The following is a 21,593-nucleotide window of genomic DNA, read 5'->3' on the forward strand; positions in this document are numbered from 1 at the left end:
TAGTCTTGGGTTGTTAGCTGATACTACTGATTTTCTAACCAGAGGACCCCCTTTAGTATTTCTTGTAATTTTGGTTTGGTTTTTGCAAACTCCCTAAACTTCTGTTTATCTGGAAATGCCCTAATTTCGCCATCATTTTTGAGACATAGTTTTGTCGGATATATAATTTTTGGCTGGCAGTGTTTTTCCTTCAAGGCTTTATATATGTCATCCCATTGCCTTCTTGCCTGCATGGCTTCTTCTGAGTAGTCCAAGCTTATTGTTATTGACTCTCATTTGTAGATGACTTTTCATTTATCCCTAACTGCTCTTAAAATTCTCTCTTTATTTTTGGTTTTGGCAAGTTTGATTATGTCTAGGTGGCTTTTTTGGGGGAAGTTCCTTATGTGGGGTTCGATGAGCATCTTGAATATGTATCTTCTCATCTTTCATGATATCAGAGAAGTTTTCTGCCAAGAAATTTTCAAGAATTCTCTCAGTATTTTCTGTTATCCCCCCTGTTTTAATACTCCAATCACTTGTAGTTTATTCCTCTTGATTGAGTCCCACATAATTCTTAGGTTTTCTTCATTTTTTTTAATCCTTTTATCTGATTTTTCCTCAAATAAGCTGGTGTCAAGTGCTTTATCTTCAATCTCACTAATTCTGATTTCCATTGCCTCAATTCTGCTCCTATGACTTTCTATTGAGTTGTCTAATTCTGAAATTTTATTGTCAGTCTTCTGGATTTCTGATTGCTATCTCTCTATGGATTCTCACAGCCTGTTAAATTTGTCATTATGCTCTTCTCTAATCTTTTTAATTTTCCATATTGCGTTTTCTGCATTTTGCTTAATTTCTTGAAGAGTTCTGTATATTAATTGCCTCCGGTAATTCCAAGATATTCTCCTCTTCTGGAAAATTTCTAGATCCTTTATTTTGGGAGCTTGCTGAAGCCATCATGGATTACCTTTTTATGTGATTTGATATTGACTGTTGTCTCCGAGCCATCAGTAAGTTATATTTATTTATTTTATGTTTGCTTACTGTGTCCTAGCTTCCTGTTTTGTTTTGATATACCCAAATAGGCTACTCTTATGAGCTAGTTTGATTATTGGCAACTTTGAAGCTCTAATGTCCTGTCACCAAGTGGTTAGATCTGTTACTGGGTATGTGAGCTCAGGAGTCTGCCCACCCTTCTGGTATGGATTCACCTCAGTTGCCCAGGTAGATAGCCACCAAGTGTGTGGTGTAGGCTCTCGCTTACACACCTAGACAGGCAAGGGTGATTGGTGTAAGCTCAGGCATCTGGTTGCGGTAGGGGGACACACTCTGAGCAAGTCAGGGGGCTGACGGCTGCCCCTGAGTGTCCAGGAGGAAGGCGTGTCCCTGTTCCCTAGAGCGCATACGTGGGTGGGTTTTGCAGCTGGACTATGAGCACCTAATGCTGTTGGCTGTAAGGACTGGGGGGCACCTCTTATTCACAGGCCCCTATTGCAGGTGGCTAGGTGGCATGGGTGGAGCCACCCATCCTCAGGCCCTTGATGCGGGTAGGTGAAGACCCTGCTTAATGAGCAGAGCAGTGTCAAATGTCAAGAACCCGTCACTTCACAGCTAAAGTTAGACTTTCGGTATATACCCTGTTGTTCTGTGGTAATGAGGGCCTATACTGTGGAAATGGGCCCACACAAGTCTATGCAGACGGATACGCACCCAAAGTCCGTGGATCTCTTATGCCTGTGCCTAGGCAAAGGAGCTGTGCCTACTCTGGGTTTCTCGCTTAGGGGAGTAGGCAGTTTATTTTTTCCCGTTTGTTAATTTGTTCACTCTACAAGGCCAGGAGAATGGCTCCTGGCGTGTGAGGGATCCTACTTCCAGTCCAGTGGACTTGGCAGTTGCTGAAGCCGGTCTGGGACCCATTGCAGAGCAGGGAGCTGGGAGGTAAATGGGAAAGAGGTTTTTCCCTAAGTGGAGTGTTTTTGGTCCATGTGGTAGGCCTTATGCAAGTACTTATCTTTTGTGGAGGGCTGTTTCTCACTGTTTCTGGGTGGCCATGTGGCCTGTCTCATGCTGGGTCTCTTCCAGTACAGAAAACGTGCCTCCCGAGCACTGCTGCTTGCTTGCCTTACCTCTTACCTCCAAGCTAATCAGGCCTGAAAGGCTCAGGCTCTTGCAGGGTCAGGTCTGGCAACTCCTTGCTGCTTCTGAACATCTCTCCCTCCCCCTGCCACTCTGTCTGGTTTCTCAACTCTGCCTTTGATGTTCAGGGCCCCCAGATTGCCATATATAATTGAATCACTTGTTTTTTTGAGTTTTTGTTGTAAGAGGGTCCACCGGAGGCGTCTGACTACTCTGCTATCTTGGCCCCACCTCCATGAGTCAGCTTCATTCTTAAAGTTAGTTTTGCTAGATGCAGAATTATTGGTTGAGAGTTTTTTTTTCCAGCACTTTGAATATGTCATCCTACTGTTTTTAGCCCACAGTGTTTCTATTGAGAGTCAGCTGGTGACCATATTGTTGCTCCTATCAACCTGATGAGTTGTTTTTCTGCTGCTGCTTTTAAGATTTCATTATTTAAATGTCTGTAACCTTTAGCAGTTTGACTGTGATGTATCTAAATGTGGATGTCTTCATGTGTTTAGTAATTTGGCTTAGTAGGCTTTTGAAAATGTAGATCAATGTTTTTCATCAAATTTGAGAAATTTTCAGTTATTATTTTTTCAAATATTGTGTTTTCTTTTTTTCCTGTCCTCTCTCCTTTTAAGATTAACATTAACACTTAACACTTAAGGTGATATGGTTTATATTGTTCCACAGGTCTCTGAGGCTCTTTTTTTTTTTTTTGGTTGTTGTTTTGTTTTGTTTTTTTAATTGTTTTTCTCTGTGTTCTTTTAGTTAGATAATTTTCATGAAGGAGCTCTGGTGGCACAGTGGTTAAGAACTTGGCTGCTCACCAAAAGATCAGCAGTTTGAATCCACCAGATGTTCCTTGGAAACCCTATGGGACAGTTCTACTCTGTCCTGTAAGTTTGCTAGGAGTCAGAATTGACTTGATGGCAATGTGTGTTTTATTTTCATCAATTTAGAGTGATTTTTATGTTCTTACACATTTATCACTGTATGATTACATGAGTATAATAAAACAATGTATGGTATTGCTTTAATTAGTTTTGAATTATAGCAAAGTATTTTAATTTTTTTTAATTTTCATTATTATTTAATCATTATATATTTGCAACCTTCATACAACTGAGTTAATGTTAATTCTTGTATAGTTATCTATAGTATGAATGTAACAGTTTATTCATTCTTTTATTGATGATTACATAGGTGGTTTCTAATGTTTGGCTATTACAGTGTTGGCGAGCTCGTGTTGGCACATGTATACCTAAGTACATGTGGAAATTCTGGGTTTTAAGAATTTTAAATTTCACTATTATTTCTAAACAATTATCCTAATTTGCTACCAATATATACTCCCAGAAGCATTAAAACAGTGTCTCTGTTTTCCTGTAGCCTTTCTAACATTTAATTTCATATCTGCCTGGTTTTCTCCTTAAAACACACATTTCAGTGTACATAGCATTAGCCTATATTCAGAGTAATAAGCCAAAATTAGAATGGAGTAATATTATTATAGAATTTGAGATGTTAAGGAGTCCACTGAGCTATCTTTGATGAGGACTTTTAGTTCCATGGCAGACTGTTAGTTGTATAGCAAACAGAATAATAAATGGAAGTCAGGGAATGTTTACCTCCTGTCATTATGGATATCTCCTTATCATTTCAAAAGTGGTTTGCTCACCCATAAATTGATATGAAAGTACCAGATGATATGTAAGGTCCATTAGGCTAAAACAAAATAATATGTTTCTGTGCCGTAACTAGTCTTACTGCTTGCTATCTGCATTTTATCTATTCATGTTTCCTATTATCAGGGTATATTGGTGAAAAGGATTGTGTTGATAAACATAGAAAAAGGCATTCAGCAATTTGTTCTAATTTTAATGTTCACACTGCAAATTTAATTTCAATTTTCCCATCTGTGTTTACCAACTCAAAACAATAAAGCCTCAAAATTATTAAGGAGCAATTTAGGGAGATAAAGAACAAATACAGAAAGCAGACCCAAATAGGAAGAATAAATGTAAATACTCATGTTCCCTACTGTTTCAATGCCACTAATACTATAAAGATTTTTAATGCTGTAGGGGATTCCCGGCAATATTAGATACATCTATTTTCAGTGGGAGTCTCAAAAATAAATAAAGTGCAGTAAAACATTTAGATTAATTCTTGATGAACAGAGAAACATTTCTATAAATGTTAGTCTGTCAGTTTCTTCAGATAGTCTAATAGAACAAAATTAAATTTTCATTAAACCAATGATCAAAAACGTATAAAAATAAACCCTGAAGATTTGAAATTGTTATTTCAGAACTATCACTAATGTTTTTAAACTTTCATATTAAATTTTTGAAGAGAAATGTGTATTTTTAGACAAGCATATTTTATTGATATCAGTTTGTGGTGAGACACTGGCTTAACAAATGCAGGAGAAGGAATTTGCTATGGACCCAAAGGTTTTCTTTCTTTTACTTTCAATCAGAGAAGCGCTGATCGTGTGAAAAATAAAGCCATTCCCCATCAAAGTTCAGCTTCTGACTGGAAGACACACGGATTATAGAAGTCTTCCATTTCCATAGAATCTTATTAGTATGGCTGTGGCAAGTGGATGGAGTGGATTTTATATTATGGCAATACAATCACTTAAACTTGAATAATCTCAAAGCCCTAATGTAGCTGTTTCCCAACAAAAAATGAGATAGAAATTTTTGTTGAATAGCCACTGATTACAAGAACATGATTAATATGATTTCTGCTATTGATTTATGAATGCTATTGTCAAGACCTACACTACAAATGTAATATTATCTATTGAAAAATGGGGACAGAATAAAGATCAAAGAGCACAGGAAACATTATATTTTCTGGTATATGTTATAGTTTGGCTAAATATTCTAGAGTTGCTGATAGTTCACTGAAACTTACTTTCTTTTTTGGCCTGAATAGCAAGGTATAATTGTATCTATTTTTCCTGAAATGTTAAACACATCAAAGTTTAATCTACTTTGTTTTCATTAAATTGATTCCCAAGTGAAATAGTTTTGTTATATTTTTCATTTACTGGAACTTTCATACTGCTTTTGAGAAAAGATACTTCCCCTCAGAATTTATAGCTGTCAGTAATAGTATAACCCAATCCCATTGCTGTCGAGTTGATTCCGATCCATAGCCACCCTACAGGTCAGAGAAGAACTACCCCTAGGGTTTCCAAGGCTGTAATATTTATGGAAGCAGACTGCCATATCTTTCTCCAGCAGAGCGGCTGGTGGCTTCAAACTGCCAGCCTTTCGGTTAGCAGCTGAGCTCTTAATCACTACACCACCAAGATTCCTTAATAATAGGTATTATTGACATACATGTATATAGTATTTATATTAAAGAGGATAATCTTTTTAAAAATGTAAATGTAGTCACTTTTAAATTTTAAATGTTAGTGAGAACATATTCATTTATATAATACTGGGAAGACCATATCTAACATTTCACAATGACTATCATGAAGGGAATTCTCCATTGTGTGTTGTGTGTGTCCACTGTGAAATCCTGAAACATGGAAGTAATATATGACTTTCCATAAACCCTAAAATCTTCACAGTAAATGTCTTCTTCTCTTTATGCAAGTACATAATTAAGATCACAAATATCTCTTTAGAACAATATAAACTTACTAATTATCTAAACTTTCATATGAGTACATAAAAGATCATTTATATTGCTGCATTTTTGCATGATATCAAGTGTTGGGCTGATCATCTCTTGGTATAAAATGATAGAAAATATATAAAGTGAGGCTACTATGCCTTAAGCATGGAGATGTCCCAATATACAGTGAAACTATAATGAAAGTGAACTAGATCAGTGGTTTATAAGCCTACTCATTTTTAGCTTTTTCTATTAAAATTATAACTCATAGCTAAAAATCACTGACAAACTAAGCATCATGTACCATATTTAATGAGGCTGCTTTATGATAAAACACTAATGAGATAATTTCAGATTTTAATTCAGTTTATTAATATATTAATTTCAGGTATACCTCCTTACTTATCTCATTTTGCTTTTTAAAATTATTACTAAATGGTTGATAAGTTTTAATTTGTTTTCCAAAGTACATTTTTCCAGGACGGGAAATAACGGTAAATAAATAAGCAGTTGTGCAATTGTGATATGTATGTTTTCTTTGTTGCTGTGTTTTTTTAATTACATTTATCATACTATTACATTAAGAAATATTTTTCTTTCTCTAATTCATAAGCTTCTCTAGCTGTGCATCTTCTATGTGATCTGGTGCTTTTGGTTTTTGCCATCTCAAATTCATTTCTTCTGCTCTTGGATTTTTTTTTCTTTTTTTAATATCAGATGAAGAAAAGATCAGTTTGGATGTATTTTTTCTAATAATTACTGCAGGATTGAAGGAAAAACATGAATTTTTCTGCAATAAAAATATCTTTTTGCCATCCATATTTACAGTTGTATGTAGATGTTCAATTGCCTATGGATTTTCCTATGAAAGTACTCATATAATCCTCCAAGTTTTAGTCCCTGTCTTTCTGAAATCATTTAATTTGTATCATGAACTGAATTTGAGCCTATAAATATTAGTGTTATTCCACAGGCAATACAGTAATGAACTTCAATTTCATTTCATACACAGAAAATTGCGTCGTTTCTATCAGTGTTGCTTCGTCTTACTTATGAATTTTAAAGCTGTTTTAAAGAACTCGAATTCCTACTTGATGTCTTTTTTTCCTCACAAACATATTAGTGAGAAAATGTAACAAGATTGTTGAGTATAAATGATTTTTACTGAAAATTGATGTCTTTTGTCATATTTATTTTACAAAAGAATCATAGCTATTAAAGAGATTAATATTCTGAAACAGTAAGTATATGCTGCATGGTTTATTATTTAAGCCATTTTGTCCTTGAGGTTGCACATGAAAATCAGAGATACTTCTGTTGTCCAGTGGGTAGTGCATAATTCTGATTCAGAAGTTAGAAACTTAATAAAGAAGAATGGGAACTATAATTGTACAACAAAGGCTCACAATTTTATCTTTTGAAAATATAAATACCTAATTTATTAGATGATGAGAAAATTTTCTCTGTCGTTGGCTAAAGTGACCTCATGTGCCCCTACATTTTATGCATTGTAATTTTAACCCTTCAAAAGGAGGAAACATTAATTATGATCAGAGAGTTTTTATTTTAGACATTAATTTGACACTAATTAGTCAGTTGCTCTGTGTCTCAGTTTACTCTTGTGCAAAATGATGTGTTTGTGCTCTGAATGATCATGTTATACCTACAGTGTGTAATGGGAAAATTGATTTTCTAAAGGTGGATTGGCTAGCTGTATCTTTAAACTATTTTTTCCTGGACTATATTATCTTTGAGGTTTTCACATATTCCAGAATCACCTTTCAATTGCTTAGTATGTCTTTCAAAGCACTATGACCGAAGATAGATTTTGTTATTCTATTTGACTGTCTTTTTTTAAGAATTTGGATGGTTACTTGGACAGGCAGGAGGACTATGGATTTATATTTGTATGTTATAGGAATCAATTTTAATAAATATAATATTTCTTCCCAATGAGGAATGCCTTCTAGTTGACAACATATCAAAGATGATAATAACAAAAATAAAGAGACAGAGAGTGAAGGGCAAAAAATGTCTTCTTCTCAATTATTAGTAGCGTACTTCATCTTTTCTGCCATTAATAACTACTCCTAAGCCACTTGCCATTTGAAGGTTTTCTGGCCCATTTTCTCTGAGGGGGAGCGCTCTGGATTTAATGTATTAAGTAATGGCAGACTTCTGCTTTTACAACAGACAGATAAAGCTCAACTGTACATCTAATGGGAAGGAAAATCATAATGATTTCATGTAGGCAAAAAATAAGTTTTATAAAAGGTTATGGTGAAGAACTTTAGCAATCGTTTATTGCACCTAGGGAAAATATGCAAATAATTCATTCAGGTTCATCCTTAAGCATATTTTCCCTAACTGCAATCAGAATAGCAAAATAGAAAAAAAAAACAAAACTTGAAATGAAAAGTAAAGAATCTAATAATAAATTAGCATATTAGACACTAATAAAAAGAAAAACAATAAAAATGGCTGTATTTGAAGTTCTTTGCTTTTTATGTTGTCATTCACCTGTAAAAGGACAATAGCAGGACACTTCCATAATTTCTGGATTTTAAGTAAACACATTATGAGGTAGCAATTGGAAAGTGTTGCTCACTGGTTAAAATGGGCAACATGCGTGACCCTCCAAATTTTAATGCATAGTCAAAATATACCAGGCACTTTGTATCATCATAGTAAAGTAATACCTTTTTAAAAACAGTAGTAATTTAGCAATCTTTGATCAGCATATCCACAGTAAAATAAACAAAACATAGTGAGTAAACAAAATATACCGCATAAATACGTTCACACTGAACTCTAATAAATGGCATACAAAAATATTTTGAATAAACTGAGAAGCACAGTGTTCATTTCTCTTTGGAGTATTTCAGATGACATAATACAAAATGCTGAGAAATTAGAAAATAAATAGTTATACAAATGCCCTCCATCCCTAAAAAAGTATTAATGTGCTAAACAAGGTTTTACTAGAAAGTTATGCTTTGGTCTTGTCAGTATAATGCAATTAATTCCTAGACAGATTTTTTGATCACTCTGCAAAAGAAAATGACTAAGATTGCCCTAATACTATTTGACTGAAATATGAAATAATGTGTTGTGCCAACTACAGGTATGCTATATTCTCTGCTTTTAATCTGTACAGAGTGGTGAAGAAGGCTAGCAAGTGAAAAAAATAAAAAGTGAGTATTTTAAAACCATATTACACTCAAGAGTAACATATCCAAACTAAGCTCTAATTAGTAAAATTATTAGGATCTAATTAATAAACTATAATATTAATTTAAAAATAGTTCCACAGATTAACATGAAAAGTAAACTTATAATTATTATCTGAATAATTGAAATTAAAATATCTCTTGAAATAAATGCTTGTTGTTGTGAGTTGCCATTGAGTCGGCTTTGACTTATGTTAATGTTATAGGTAACAGAACGAAACGTTGCCCAGTCTTCTACCATCTTTCTGATAATTATTATGTTTTGAGTAAAAAATAAATGCTTAGGGTGTTTTAACACACACACACACATACACACACACACATACACAAGAAACTACTGAGGACCAATTTAACAAAAATATATGATATTATAAATTTTCACTTTTATTTATAATATAAAATTTAGACAATTTACAGAAGATAATTTTTTTGCTTTTAATCTAAGGCAAATCGTATAATCATTTATTTAACGAGCAGAATTATTTCATATTTCAAGTTAGTAGGGCCTCTAGACTAAAGAGGGCTATGTGTATGTCCTACATCTTTTCATTCATTATAAAATATTTAAAGATTTCCTCTTCCATGCCCTGCAGTATCAGACTGAAATATTGCAGAGAATAAGACAATCATGTCTCTACCCTTATATCTGTGTATCTGAGTATTAAGGTATATACATAAATAAAGATTTTTATGGTTACATGATGTCAGAAAAAAACAAAACTGAATTTAGAGAGAGTGCAGTAGCAATCAATGCAATGAATCAAAGAATCACACACACCAATTCAGACAGAGACACGCTAACAAGAAGACACAGGTAGACACAGGTAGAAGAGATGGTCAGGTGGTCAGTATAGTTCTGTTTCTTTCTTTTCTTTTTTTTTCGGTCTATTCTTCAGTTTCTTATTTCGAAAATGAACAGCGGAGATAGATTTTTTAAGGCCCATTCTGATACTTTATATTGGATATTAGATGCCTGGGAAATTAAGTAGCCAACATGCCACTGGTTGGGTCTCAGTGTATATACCTAGATACTGTAAAAGCTGGGACTAAAACTGGGATTTCAGGCTGGTAATCTTTTCTCTGTACTAAGTCAATCAAGTTTTTTTTTTTTTTCCATGAGTCTACAACTTTGTTTCTTACATCCATATCTTAACCTCAAGAAGTTAATCTCCTTGCAGAAACAAGATGAATAGAAATACAGTAATGAAAACGGAGCTGACAATGGGTAATCCCTGATAACTTGAAAAGTCAAAATCAACTCTGTTCCCATGATGATTCCAAATGCAGATTTGGGAACTTAATCCAAGGGGCTTAATACAATAGCTGGTCTAGTCTGTGTGTTCTGAGTCAATATTTTCAGATTCTGAAGACAAAGGAAGTGAATAGATAGACAAGGAGATTGGAAGGAGAACAATGCTAACAAGGTAGAAGACAGAATTTGGGGTAAGAAGCCACATAGAGCAGTAGGAGTCAGACAGGGAGAAAATTGTTCTTAATGGCTTGGATACAAAGCGTTGTTAACTCCATAATCATTAAATCAATCTCTCTCTTTGTCTCTGTCTATATATGTACCTATATAGACATGTACATAATTTACATGTGTATGTGTGCATATATACATACATATATGTGTATCTATATATATATTACGCTCAAGGTTAACATATATATCTATGAAAATAAGTCTTTTTTCGTTTCTACTTCTCTGATGAAGGTAACCAAGGCTGATGTTTGATGCCTGACGAGGCATGGATTTAAAATGCAACTGACCTGGAGTTTTCAGTGCCTACAGGAAAAAGGAGAAAGCCCAAGCATCTGAGAGAGAAATAAAACCGATCCCAGATGATCATATAACTAATTCTTTAATCTTAAAGCAAAGGAATAGGAATAAAGGGTAATAAAAAACAAACACACACAAAAAAGCCTAGGGTCAATGAGGATAGCCCTTGAGGAGTTGCCAGGACTAATGAGCAGAGCTACATCCACCATTTGACGTTCAGTGACCCTCACTTTCAAAATGCCCAGGCACACCATTTACAGCAATTGGCAAATCCTTTATTTAAATCATAGATTTATAAGAATTACAATGAAATTAAACAGAAAAAATAGTATTTTCTATCTGTGTCTTTAAAGAAATCTCGTTGATGTAACATTTGCAAAAGTGTCTAGTGATAGGCCTGCCACATTTTTAGGAAGTTTTTGATGAGTGTTACTGTTTTTTCATCCTCTGCTTTCTTTTTCCTTCCTAAGATTTTTGCTGAGGACAACAAGATGCTCTCTTTCTGTTAAAAGAGAAGAAAACTTGGAAGAATTTAAAGCTTTTTTTTAGATAGTATAATCTAAAATGAAATATTTTGTCCATTTTTTACCATATTTGTCTAAATGGAAGCAGAGCTTTATGGGAGATGCCATGCATGTATTACCTATTTGATTCTCTGGCTTATGGCTTAAGGCTATAATTATTTAAATTAACACCTTTCTCCTGGTTCATTAGAAATATAAAATGTGAGACTTCATTTATACTTTGGATACTTAAAAATAAAAATAAATAAAATCTCACCATGATAAATTCTAACATCAAAGAAAATTACAGTTTTTCTCTTCTTAATTGAGAATATCAGAGAACCAAGATACTTACGTATGTGCTTTGAAATTATCACCTGAAGCAGTACCTATTAAGCTGTCTTGTCAAGTGCTGCTTGGCTTGCATTTTTAATAATATTTATGGTACCTTTGACTTTGTACAGACAAAGACTGCAAACTGTTTGGCTTATAACCTTGGAAAATGCTACTAATCCAAATCCTTTAACTTGCTAGCGGGGTCAGACGAGCATATATATGCAGAAATAGGTTTTCTATAAACAATTTAAAACCAAGGATTTGAAATCCACTTGTGTTTTGCTTTGTCAGACTATAGAAAATAAAATATTTTTTATCAAAAATAAGTTAGCATTTTTTATTTATTTTATTTTAAAGAGCATTTTGTAGGATTTTTTTATAATTTAATAAGTCAAAGCATATATATTTAGTTACTAATCTTAAATTACAGTAAATTGATAATTTTCACTGTTTTCATTTAGTTAGTTGATGTGCTCTTTTGCATGATATATTAATCATGACATTCAGAAGTTATGACATTCAGAATAAAGAGATTAACACTTAAGTCATTTCAGGATGAAAATATAGTTTAATCACAGAGTGCTAAACTGTAAAGCTGGTTTAGAAAATCAGAAGCTAAGTAAAGTTTATGTGTACACATTTTGAGAGAGGACAAAAATGAGATTAAATGGAAGAACTAAGACTTCGTATAACACCATAATGTGAAAGTTATTTGGCGAGATAAAATTGTGATGTCTGTCTCCCTTGTGAATTGAAGGGGCTCATTAGTTTTACTTGATTAGCACCTTTTACTTTTGTCTGTCTTGTGGCAGCTAGAAATTTGATAGGACCATCTGAGGTATATGAGTTATTTGCATCACTTGTGCTTCCACATGGTTTCATATCTTTATGAGTTGAACACAATCAAGAAATAATGCTCTATTTAATTTGATCTCTAAAGAAATGAGTTTCTATGGAGTTTATTATTATCTATAATACTTAATGTCTGAAGTCACAAATTCTGGAATTTTTAATAGTCAGTATGATTTCATTGATCTATGTGATTCAGGGACATTTAATGATTTAAAATCAAAATATATATAGTTTTTGTACATACAGATTCTATATGGGTGTAAATGATTTCTGAAGTTAAAAATCACATTTTTATATAAATAATAAAAATTTGGTCCTATATTTTTTCAGGAAGTGGTTACAGTACATTTTGATTCTTGAAACTGGAGTATTTTACTAGGAAAGAGATAAGTTTATATTCATTCTTTGACCAAATAACATTTTACAAAACATAAAGCATATTTGACTTTTCTACATCCTATATCTCTCCAAAACTCTTAAGATCATTATGCATGGAAGACTGTATTATTAAGAAAGAATATGTTCCCGGGATATAACAGGAAGTCATTTAGTACTTGAAATGACAAAACTGTCCATATAACCTACAATTTCTATCTTTATTTTATATCTGTCTGTGTGCTTATGGAAACCCTGGTGGCATAGTGGTTAAGAGGTATGGTTGATAACCAAAAGGTCGGCAGTTTGAATCCACCAGGCACTTCTTGGAAACTCTATGGGACAGTTCTACTCTGTCCTATAGGGTCGCTATGAGTCGGAATTGACTACATGGCAATTTTTTTTTTAATTGTACTTTAAGCGAAAGTTTACAATTCAGGTCAGTTTCTCATACAAAAATTTACACACACATTGCTATGTGACCCTAGCTGCTCTCCCTATAATGTGACACCACACTCCTCCTTTCTACCCCGGATTTCCCATGTCCATTCAACTAACTCCTGTCCCTTTTTGCCTTCTCATCTCACCCCCCGTACAGGAACTGCCCATTTAGTCTCATGTATCTACTTGAGCTGAGAACTTTCTTCACGAGTATCATTTTATGTCCCATAGTCCAGTGTAACCTTTGTCTGAAGAGTTGGCTTCAGGAATGGTTTCAGTTCTGTTCTAACAGAGAGTCTGGGGGCCATGACTTCTGGGATACCTCCAGTCTCAGTCAGACCATTAAGTCTGATCTTTTTACTAGAATTTGAGTTCTGCATCCCACTTTTCTCCTGGTCTGTCAGGGGCTCTCTGTTGTGTTCCCTGTCAGGGCTGTCATTGATGGTAGCCTGGCACCATCTAGTTCTTCTGGTCTCAGACTGATGGATTCTCTGGTTTATGTGACCTTTTCTGTTTCTTAGGCTAATGTTTTCCTTGTGTCTTTGGTGTTCTTCATTCGCCTTTGCTCCAGGTGGGTTGGGACCAATTAATGTATCTTAGATGGCAGCTTGCTAGCTTTTAAAACTCCAGACACCTCTCACCAAAATGGAATGCAGAACATTTTCTTAAAAAACTTTGTTATACCAGTTGACCTAGATGTCCCCTGAAACCATGGTCCCCAGGCCCCCACCCCTGCTACTCTGTCCCTCGAAGTGTTTGGTTGTATTCAGGAAACTTCTTAGCTTTTGGTTTAGTCCAGTTGTGCTGATTTCCCTTGTATTGTGTGTTGTCCTTCCCTTCACCTAAGATAATTCTTATCTACTATCTCGGTAACAGGTTTTATGTGCTTATATTTATAGCTAAATCTATGAATAAACATAGAGTTATCCAATTTGTAAAAGATGAGCAAATGGTTTCAATGAGATAAATATCTATTTTTAATTTTAAACTAATGGATTTTCTTTCAAATTTTATTGCATTGATGTGTTATTTATAACATGATAGAATTAACAAATTACTGTGGATTCATATGTGATATTTTTCTACCTTCTTTACCAAGTTTACTGGTCTTTTTTCTTAATGTTTTCTTTTTTTTTTTTTAATCGTACTTCCTTTTCCTTTCAAAAATTTTCTACCTGTTCATTTATATACTTAACTTTCTTTCAAATATACAAAATTTTCTTTCTCCGCTCCTTGTTGGCCTCACTCACATTCAATTTTCTTTTCTTTTTACTGTGAAATACTTAATTTTTTTTCTGGGTTATAGCATTCATATATGTTTGCCCTTGAATTACCTTGAAGACACAGAAAAACATGATTAATTTCTTAATTTAAAAAGGGAAATCAAAGTTTTTTTGGTGATTCTCTCTACATAGCTCTCTGTCCTATTAATATATACCAAGGCTATAGAAATTTATAAATCTGAATTACTTTTCTCTGATTATTTCTGCTAATATTCCCTGGCCATTTTCTAATTTTTGAATTTTTATCTTTCTGTTTTATATTGTGTAGTGGGAAGAGATTGGTGAAGTTGATGAAAATTATGCCCCCATTCACACATACCAGGTATGCAAAGTTATGGAACAGAATCAGAATAACTGGCTTTTGACCAGTTGGATCTCCAATGAAGGTGCTTCCAGAATCTTCATAGAACTCAAGTTTACTCTGCGGGACTGCAACAGCCTTCCAGGAGGACTGGGGACTTGTAAGGAAACTTTTAACATGTATTATTTTGAGTCAGATGATGAAAATGGGAGAAACATCAAGGAAAACCAGTACATCAAAATTGATACCATTGCTGCCGATGAGAGCTTTACAGAACTTGATCTTGGTGACCGTGTCATGAAACTGAATACAGAGGTCAGAGATGTAGGACCCTTAAGCAAGAAGGGATTTTATCTTGCGTTTCAAGATGTGGGTGCTTGCATTGCTCTGGTTTCTGTTCGCGTGTACTATAAAAAATGCCCTTCTGTGGTACGGCACCTGGCTGTCTTCCCTGACACAATCACTGGAGCTGATTCCTCACAGTTGCTTGAAGTGTCAGGCTTTTGTGTCAACAATTCGGTGACAGATGAACCGCCCAAAATGCACTGCAGCGCTGAAGGGGAATGGCTGGTGCCCATTGGGAAATGCATGTGCAAGGCGGGATATGAAGAGAAAAATGGCACCTGTCAAGGTAAGGCTTTGCCTGTGGGCTGTCTGCTTCAGTTGGATTATGTTTATGTATTTTCTTCAATGATTATGAGCAAATGACCTTTTACTTTGCTAATTTATGGAGATTATTTCTCTTCAAGTTTGATTTTTCTCTTCTTAGAATTTTAAAATTTCTGGCAATGATGAAAGATTTATTGTGATATTTTATTGCCTATGCATAATTAATACTCAGCATCTTACTTGCAGTGCAATATTTTATATTCATTTTGTTCTTAAAAGTTTTGGTTTTGAACAACCCAAATAAGAACTTTCTTTGTCTGACTGCTTTCTTTGTATGACTACTGAGGTTTTCTCTCTATGAAGTCATTTTCTGCTCTGTACTTGCTGTATAAAACTCTAATGCAAATCTTAGATGAGGATTGCTTTTGCATGCTCTTAACTGCCTTTTTAACAATTCTTCAGAAATAAACTCAGCTATATGAACTCCACAGCAAAACATTTGTAGACTGACAAGACATAGTTTACTGCATTGTTTACATATGATTGTTGTTACATGCTCAATTTTTAAAATTCACGGGTCAATTTGAAATGCACAATAAGTAGTGTCCTAGAGAAATAATGGCGATAAAGCCAAGACAGAAAGGTCATTTCAAAGCAATTTTCACTTGGAGATTTTTTTTCTGCTCTAATTTTTCTTTTAAACTCAAACTTGATCATGCCTACTTCCCTCTTTCTATGAAAATTCTCTCAATTTGTCCACAGTGTGGTGAGTTGCCCTTTTAAACTTTGATATTTATCAATGGAACGGAATAGCACTTTATGCCAATGTGAAGAACAATGTATGGGGAAGAAAACAAATGATGTTCGCTTTAAAAAACATGTATATGTTTTCACTCTGATGTACACTTGCTAAATGGTAATGCAAGTTAACGTGTGTTATCTGAGGAGGAAACCAACTGCTGAGAAATCTTCGTCCCATCTGGCAGCTTCAGGTGCATTTTTTAAAGAAATAAATCCAGTTTATGCCCTGAATCAAACTTGCTCAAGTTTGTTGAGGCTTGACTGTAGATTGATTATAGATCCAGGGAAACAAAACTAGGGAAATTAGCTGTAAATCACAGTAGCTTTGCTTAATTATTTCTCTCCTGGAACACATTGTACAGTACTTAAATTTCCTTTTTTCAGCATCAGTTCGCATTTTTTATCCCTATAATACCATCCACAACTAATTCTATGGTTGTTATTCCATTTAATCTACAACCCAGTATACCTGGTAATATTAATATATATCTGAGAGCTTTGTTAAATTGAAATTGTGTTTTTGAAATACTCTTAAGTTTGTCAGAGATATGGATCATATTTTGTTTGGGACTGAATTTAAAAGAAAATTCTAACATTATCAACTGTTTTTTTAGTCGTTTTCATGTTTTAAAATGAAGATATGTGTAATCATAGAATCAGAAGGAGGAGTTAAATATAATCTGTTGAATACATTTCAGTCTTTTGCTTATAATATTTTTAAAATAAATTTTATTGATTATCTCTAATGTTTTGACTGCTAGTGTCACAAAGCAACATGCTCAATTTGCTTGTATTTTTGCATTGCTAGAAGATAAATTTTGATGCTGGGCTTGAAACATTCTGCTAGTGCTCATCATAAAAATATCTTGGGGAAAATAGTGTTCTGACAGAATGTTTTTAGTGCAAGCACTTAACACGAATCCTCTCTTTCTGTCTTCACACTCTTCTCTTAATAATCGAGTGGTGAAGACCCAGCTGAGTGACAGTGGACAAACTGGAGAGACTGCACTGTAGAAATCATTAGTAAAATGGACTCAGTCTTAATCCATCCATTTCACTCCTGTAGTACGAGCAACAGCTGTGGGGATCATGCAGGCTGTGGACTACACAGCCCCAGAGGGTGTCATACACAATGTAGTCTATGTGGACAGTGCCTCCTTATGTTCTGCAATGTACAAATGGTATGTGGCCCCTTTAGGAGGGATTTCAAAATGTTTATTTTATAAATAACTTGACAGATTGACTATCTCATTGAATGAATGAAAAAATGATTGAGGTGTGCTTTGAAGAATTATAGTGTCACAGGTATTCTTGAGGCCTTTATATCTATATGAGGTGGTTGTTGTTAGTTGCTGCTGAGTCAGTCCTGACTCATGGAGACCTTACGTGTAACAGAATGAAATGTTGCCCAGTCCTATGCCATCTTCATGACAATTGCTATGTTTGAATCAGTTGTTATGGCAATTGTGTTAATATATCTCACTGAAGGTTTCCCTATTTTTCATTGACCCTCTACTTTACCATTATACATAATACGTATATGTAAAAGTAAACATATGCGAATGTGTATGTGATATAAAATACCACCAGACTCTAACCTTAATGTGCTATCTTTAATCTTTTAAGTGGGGGTCTTAATTTTGTGAGTCAGAATCAACTCAATGGCAGTGGGTTTGCTTTTTATTTATGTATTTATTTACTTAATTTCATACTTCTTAATGCTTAAACGTTCGGCTGCCTACTTAAGGTTGGTGATTAGAACCCACTCAGTGGCTCCATGGGAGAAAAACCTGGTGATCTGCTTCTATAAAGATTACATCCAAGGAAACTTTATGGGGCAGTTCTACTCTGTCACATAGGATTGCTATGAGTTGGAGATTGACTCCATGGCACCTGACAACAACAACAACATACTTCTTGATAGGCCAGAAATCATTCTTGACATCTTCTTTATACTCACTACTCAGTTCTAATCCATCATAAAGTATTTAGCCATGTCTTAAAATCATCCATTTCCCTCCATTTGTTGTTTCCTCCATCTACAACCATACTTTGCTGGAACTTTATTTTCAAATATAATGAATGACTTCATATATAGATCTGATTTTTGTACCATGTGAATGTACCACCTATTAAAAAATGCAAATCTGGTTGTTCTACACACCCATCCAGCTGCTTCTTCCACATGCACACTTTACACACTTCAGCAACTTCCTTTAAGACAAGTACTTTACAATAGCCTAAAGCTCTGCATGGTTTTGCCCCTCTAATCTCTCCAGACTCAACTTAAACTGTGCTTCCTACTCTTCTCCCTGACCTAGCCACACTGGTCTCTGGTTTCCTCTATTTTTCAAAGGCAATTTGCTTTCTCTCACTACTTGTTCTTCTCTGATTCAGTTCCCTCCCTGTGGAACACTCTTCTATCTTCTTTTTGCCGTGTTAACTTATTTTAATCCTTCAGATCTTCAAACCAACATCCCTTCCTCAGAGAAGCTTTCCCTGTCCCTTCAAGACTAGGTTAGACCTCTCTTTCGTATATTCATATGTAACATCGTATAACCAATTAGAGTTACAATTTTATATCTACTTGTTGATTTATTATCTGATTAATGACTCTTCCCACCCTCATTGGACTGCACTCTTCTTGATGTCTGTTATCTTAAGAAACAAAAATAAAATCAGGAGGCTAAAGGAAGGCAAACTGAATTCAAGAAAGAGGAAATAGAATGTGCAAAGGCATAAAAAAAATACTTTTCTAAAAATTATTGTTGTTGGTTTTTTCAAAGTTTTATTTGTCTGTGGAAAATCTCCTTAGTCACACACTTGATAAACATTTCTTTGGAATGAATCTGTTCTTAGTTCTAAGATTCTCAGGCCAAATTTTCAAGTTTCAGATATTAAATCATATGTGATTGGCACTTCATATGTTAAAGATTATAGAGGCCATTCTAGTGAATTTTGTAGACCCTCAAAACATCACATATTGAAATGTGTTTATAATATAGCCTTACCATATATTGAAATTTAATTATCAGTCTTTGAAAAATCAAACTATATTGGGATTTAATTAAGGATATAATTATATTGAGAAGCTGAAATTTGAGTAAATCTGTTGTAATAATTATCGTATATTAATATTTACCGAGTCTGTGCTGGGTAGTTGCTGTCAGATCGTGCCCATACGGCCTGTTATACGTGCAGGACATGACAGAGGTGACCCAGCTGCTTTTAGAGACTGATCCTTCAGGGTTCAGAACATTTAGCAGTTCATTAACGTATGACCTTCGCCCAGAAGACAAACAAGCAGTGATTCAGGAGTCCCTGTTCATTTAGCAATTCATGCTCTGCCATCTTCATGACCTCTCTTAAAACTTCTTTTAAGAGAAATTTACTACCTTTCTGATAATAATGTGTCTTTGATGAGGTAACAAATTATGCTGGATTCTATTGTATTAACTTAAAATATAGTATACACTTATTTGTATAAGGCTTACTTATATGCCTGAATTTTCTATAATAAATTGCATTAAGTATACAAATTTATTTCTTTGAAATGTTCTTTATTTTTCAGAAACAAATAATATATTAAATTCTGTTTACTCTATTATGGTCCTCTATTTGCTATTTGTTATTATTCCTGATGAAATTCATGCTGATTTTTTCTTAAGAGCCATATGATTTTTTTTTTTTGAGTACAAAATTCTTAGCAAAAACCCATTTTAGAAGTTTCTGCTTTTTATTGAAGTGACTGTGTTTGACAGAAGAAATTGAATTCACATGAATCAAATGTTGCCTGCTGAGTTCTCTTGTGATTATGTTGCTTACTTACTCAGATGTAAGGCAAGACCACTAATCTTCGTCAGTTGCTAGTGGAATGAAGTAGTAATTTGAAATTACCCCTAGATAATTACAGTTTCACTTATATCAAACGGAGGAAAGAGATTTAGATTGTGGGTCACTGCCAAAACCAGTCAGAATGAAGAAGGTATATAGTGCATGCTAAAATACAGGGTAAGGGGGGGTTACATGCTGAGGGCTGTGGAGAAAAAGCACTTATTAATTGTCCAACTGGGAGATGACTGCACAGCAAGGAAAATGTAGTGAAAATACCAAGCTTAAGAAAGAGCCTTGATTCAGAAACAGTACAGATACAGCAGGGAACAGTATGTCGATCATTCATACTTCTGGTGCATATTTATGATTGAAACAAAATTGGCTGGAAATGTAGAGTATTAGGTGTTCATATAATTATGCATTGGAGAGTCTAGTTAATTTTAATTAGGCACATTACCAAAAAAACATCAAAGGGGTTGAACTTTTGGCTCTGTTTGGTGTGCTACTTTATTCAGCAAAGCAAAACTAATTTTAATTTCAAAAATTTAACAAAGAATGGCAGTTATGAAAGTTCAGAGTATTTATGGCCTACACATGCACATCTGCGTGTGTGTGTGTGTGTGTGTGTGTGTGTGCCCCATGTATGTGCACGCACGTGCTTGCACCTGTGTTCTGGAGTTGAGAAGAACCACTAAGGCAATTAGGTAGTTAATTTATTTCATCCACTTGCAGGCATTACACATAAAAATAGTAAAATACATGGTCTCTCTCTCTCTTTTTCTTTTAAACTGATCCCTTGAATAGTTTTGATTTGGTCACTGTGAGTTGAAAATTGACTCGACAGCTCCTAAAAACAGCACTAAAGTTTTAGACTATGCTTTTTTTTTTTTTTCCCTAAATCAATGTATCTCAACAGTGGCACTATTTATATTTTGGGTAAAAATTTTTTATTGTGGGCAAGGTGGTCTCTTGTTCCTTATGGGATATTTAGCAACATCCCTGGCCTCTACCCATTAGATTCCAGTAGCACAACCTCCCCAGCTCCTCCTACATTGTGACAAAAATGTCTCCAGATAGTGCCAAATGTCACCTCCTTGGGGGAAGGAGGCAAAATCACTGCCAGTTAAGAATCACTGATCTAAATAAACTCCCTCTCCCCAAATAAACATGTCTACCACTAAAACTAAATACGCTGATAGACTGGTTAGCATTGCAAAAGTGAACATTTTTCTTTAAATTTTGCAGAATAAATGAGTGCATATTTTCAAATGAGACTAATTCAACTTGGATTTGGTGGGAAATATGCCACTTGTGAGAGGCAGCACACTTTAATGGTTTCTGATTCTGAGCCAGAATACCTGGATTCAAATCCTAGCTCTGGCATGGACCAGCTTTGTAATTCTGTAGTGTAATGGTAGTAACTACTTTGCAATTTTTACTTTTTGTATATCTCTAGGAAGTTTTATTATGATACTGGCTCATTCCATATTGTAACTGTGG

The 21,593-nt window shown here is 34.5% G+C and overlaps 1 protein-coding gene across 5 annotated transcripts in view; it reads left to right on the plus strand.

The window, feature by feature from the left end:
* Window positions 1-21,593, plus strand: part of EPHA5 (EPH receptor A5) — a 433,113-nt gene that overhangs the window by 81,364 nt on the left and 330,156 nt on the right. For all 5 annotated transcript variants that reach the window (XM_004383346.2, XM_012557556.1, XM_012557557.1 and 2 more), the window contains exon 3: window positions 14,817-15,480. In XM_004383346.2, coding sequence (XP_004383403.1) covers window positions 14,817-15,480 — 664 coding nt within the window. The remainder of the gene's footprint in view (window positions 1-14,816; window positions 15,481-21,593) is intronic.

This window comes from Trichechus manatus, unplaced genomic scaffold (assembly GCF_000243295.1).
Source record: "Trichechus manatus latirostris isolate Lorelei unplaced genomic scaffold, TriManLat1.0 scaffold00108, whole genome shotgun sequence".
Classification (NCBI taxonomy): domain Eukaryota; kingdom Metazoa; phylum Chordata; class Mammalia; order Sirenia; family Trichechidae; genus Trichechus; species Trichechus manatus.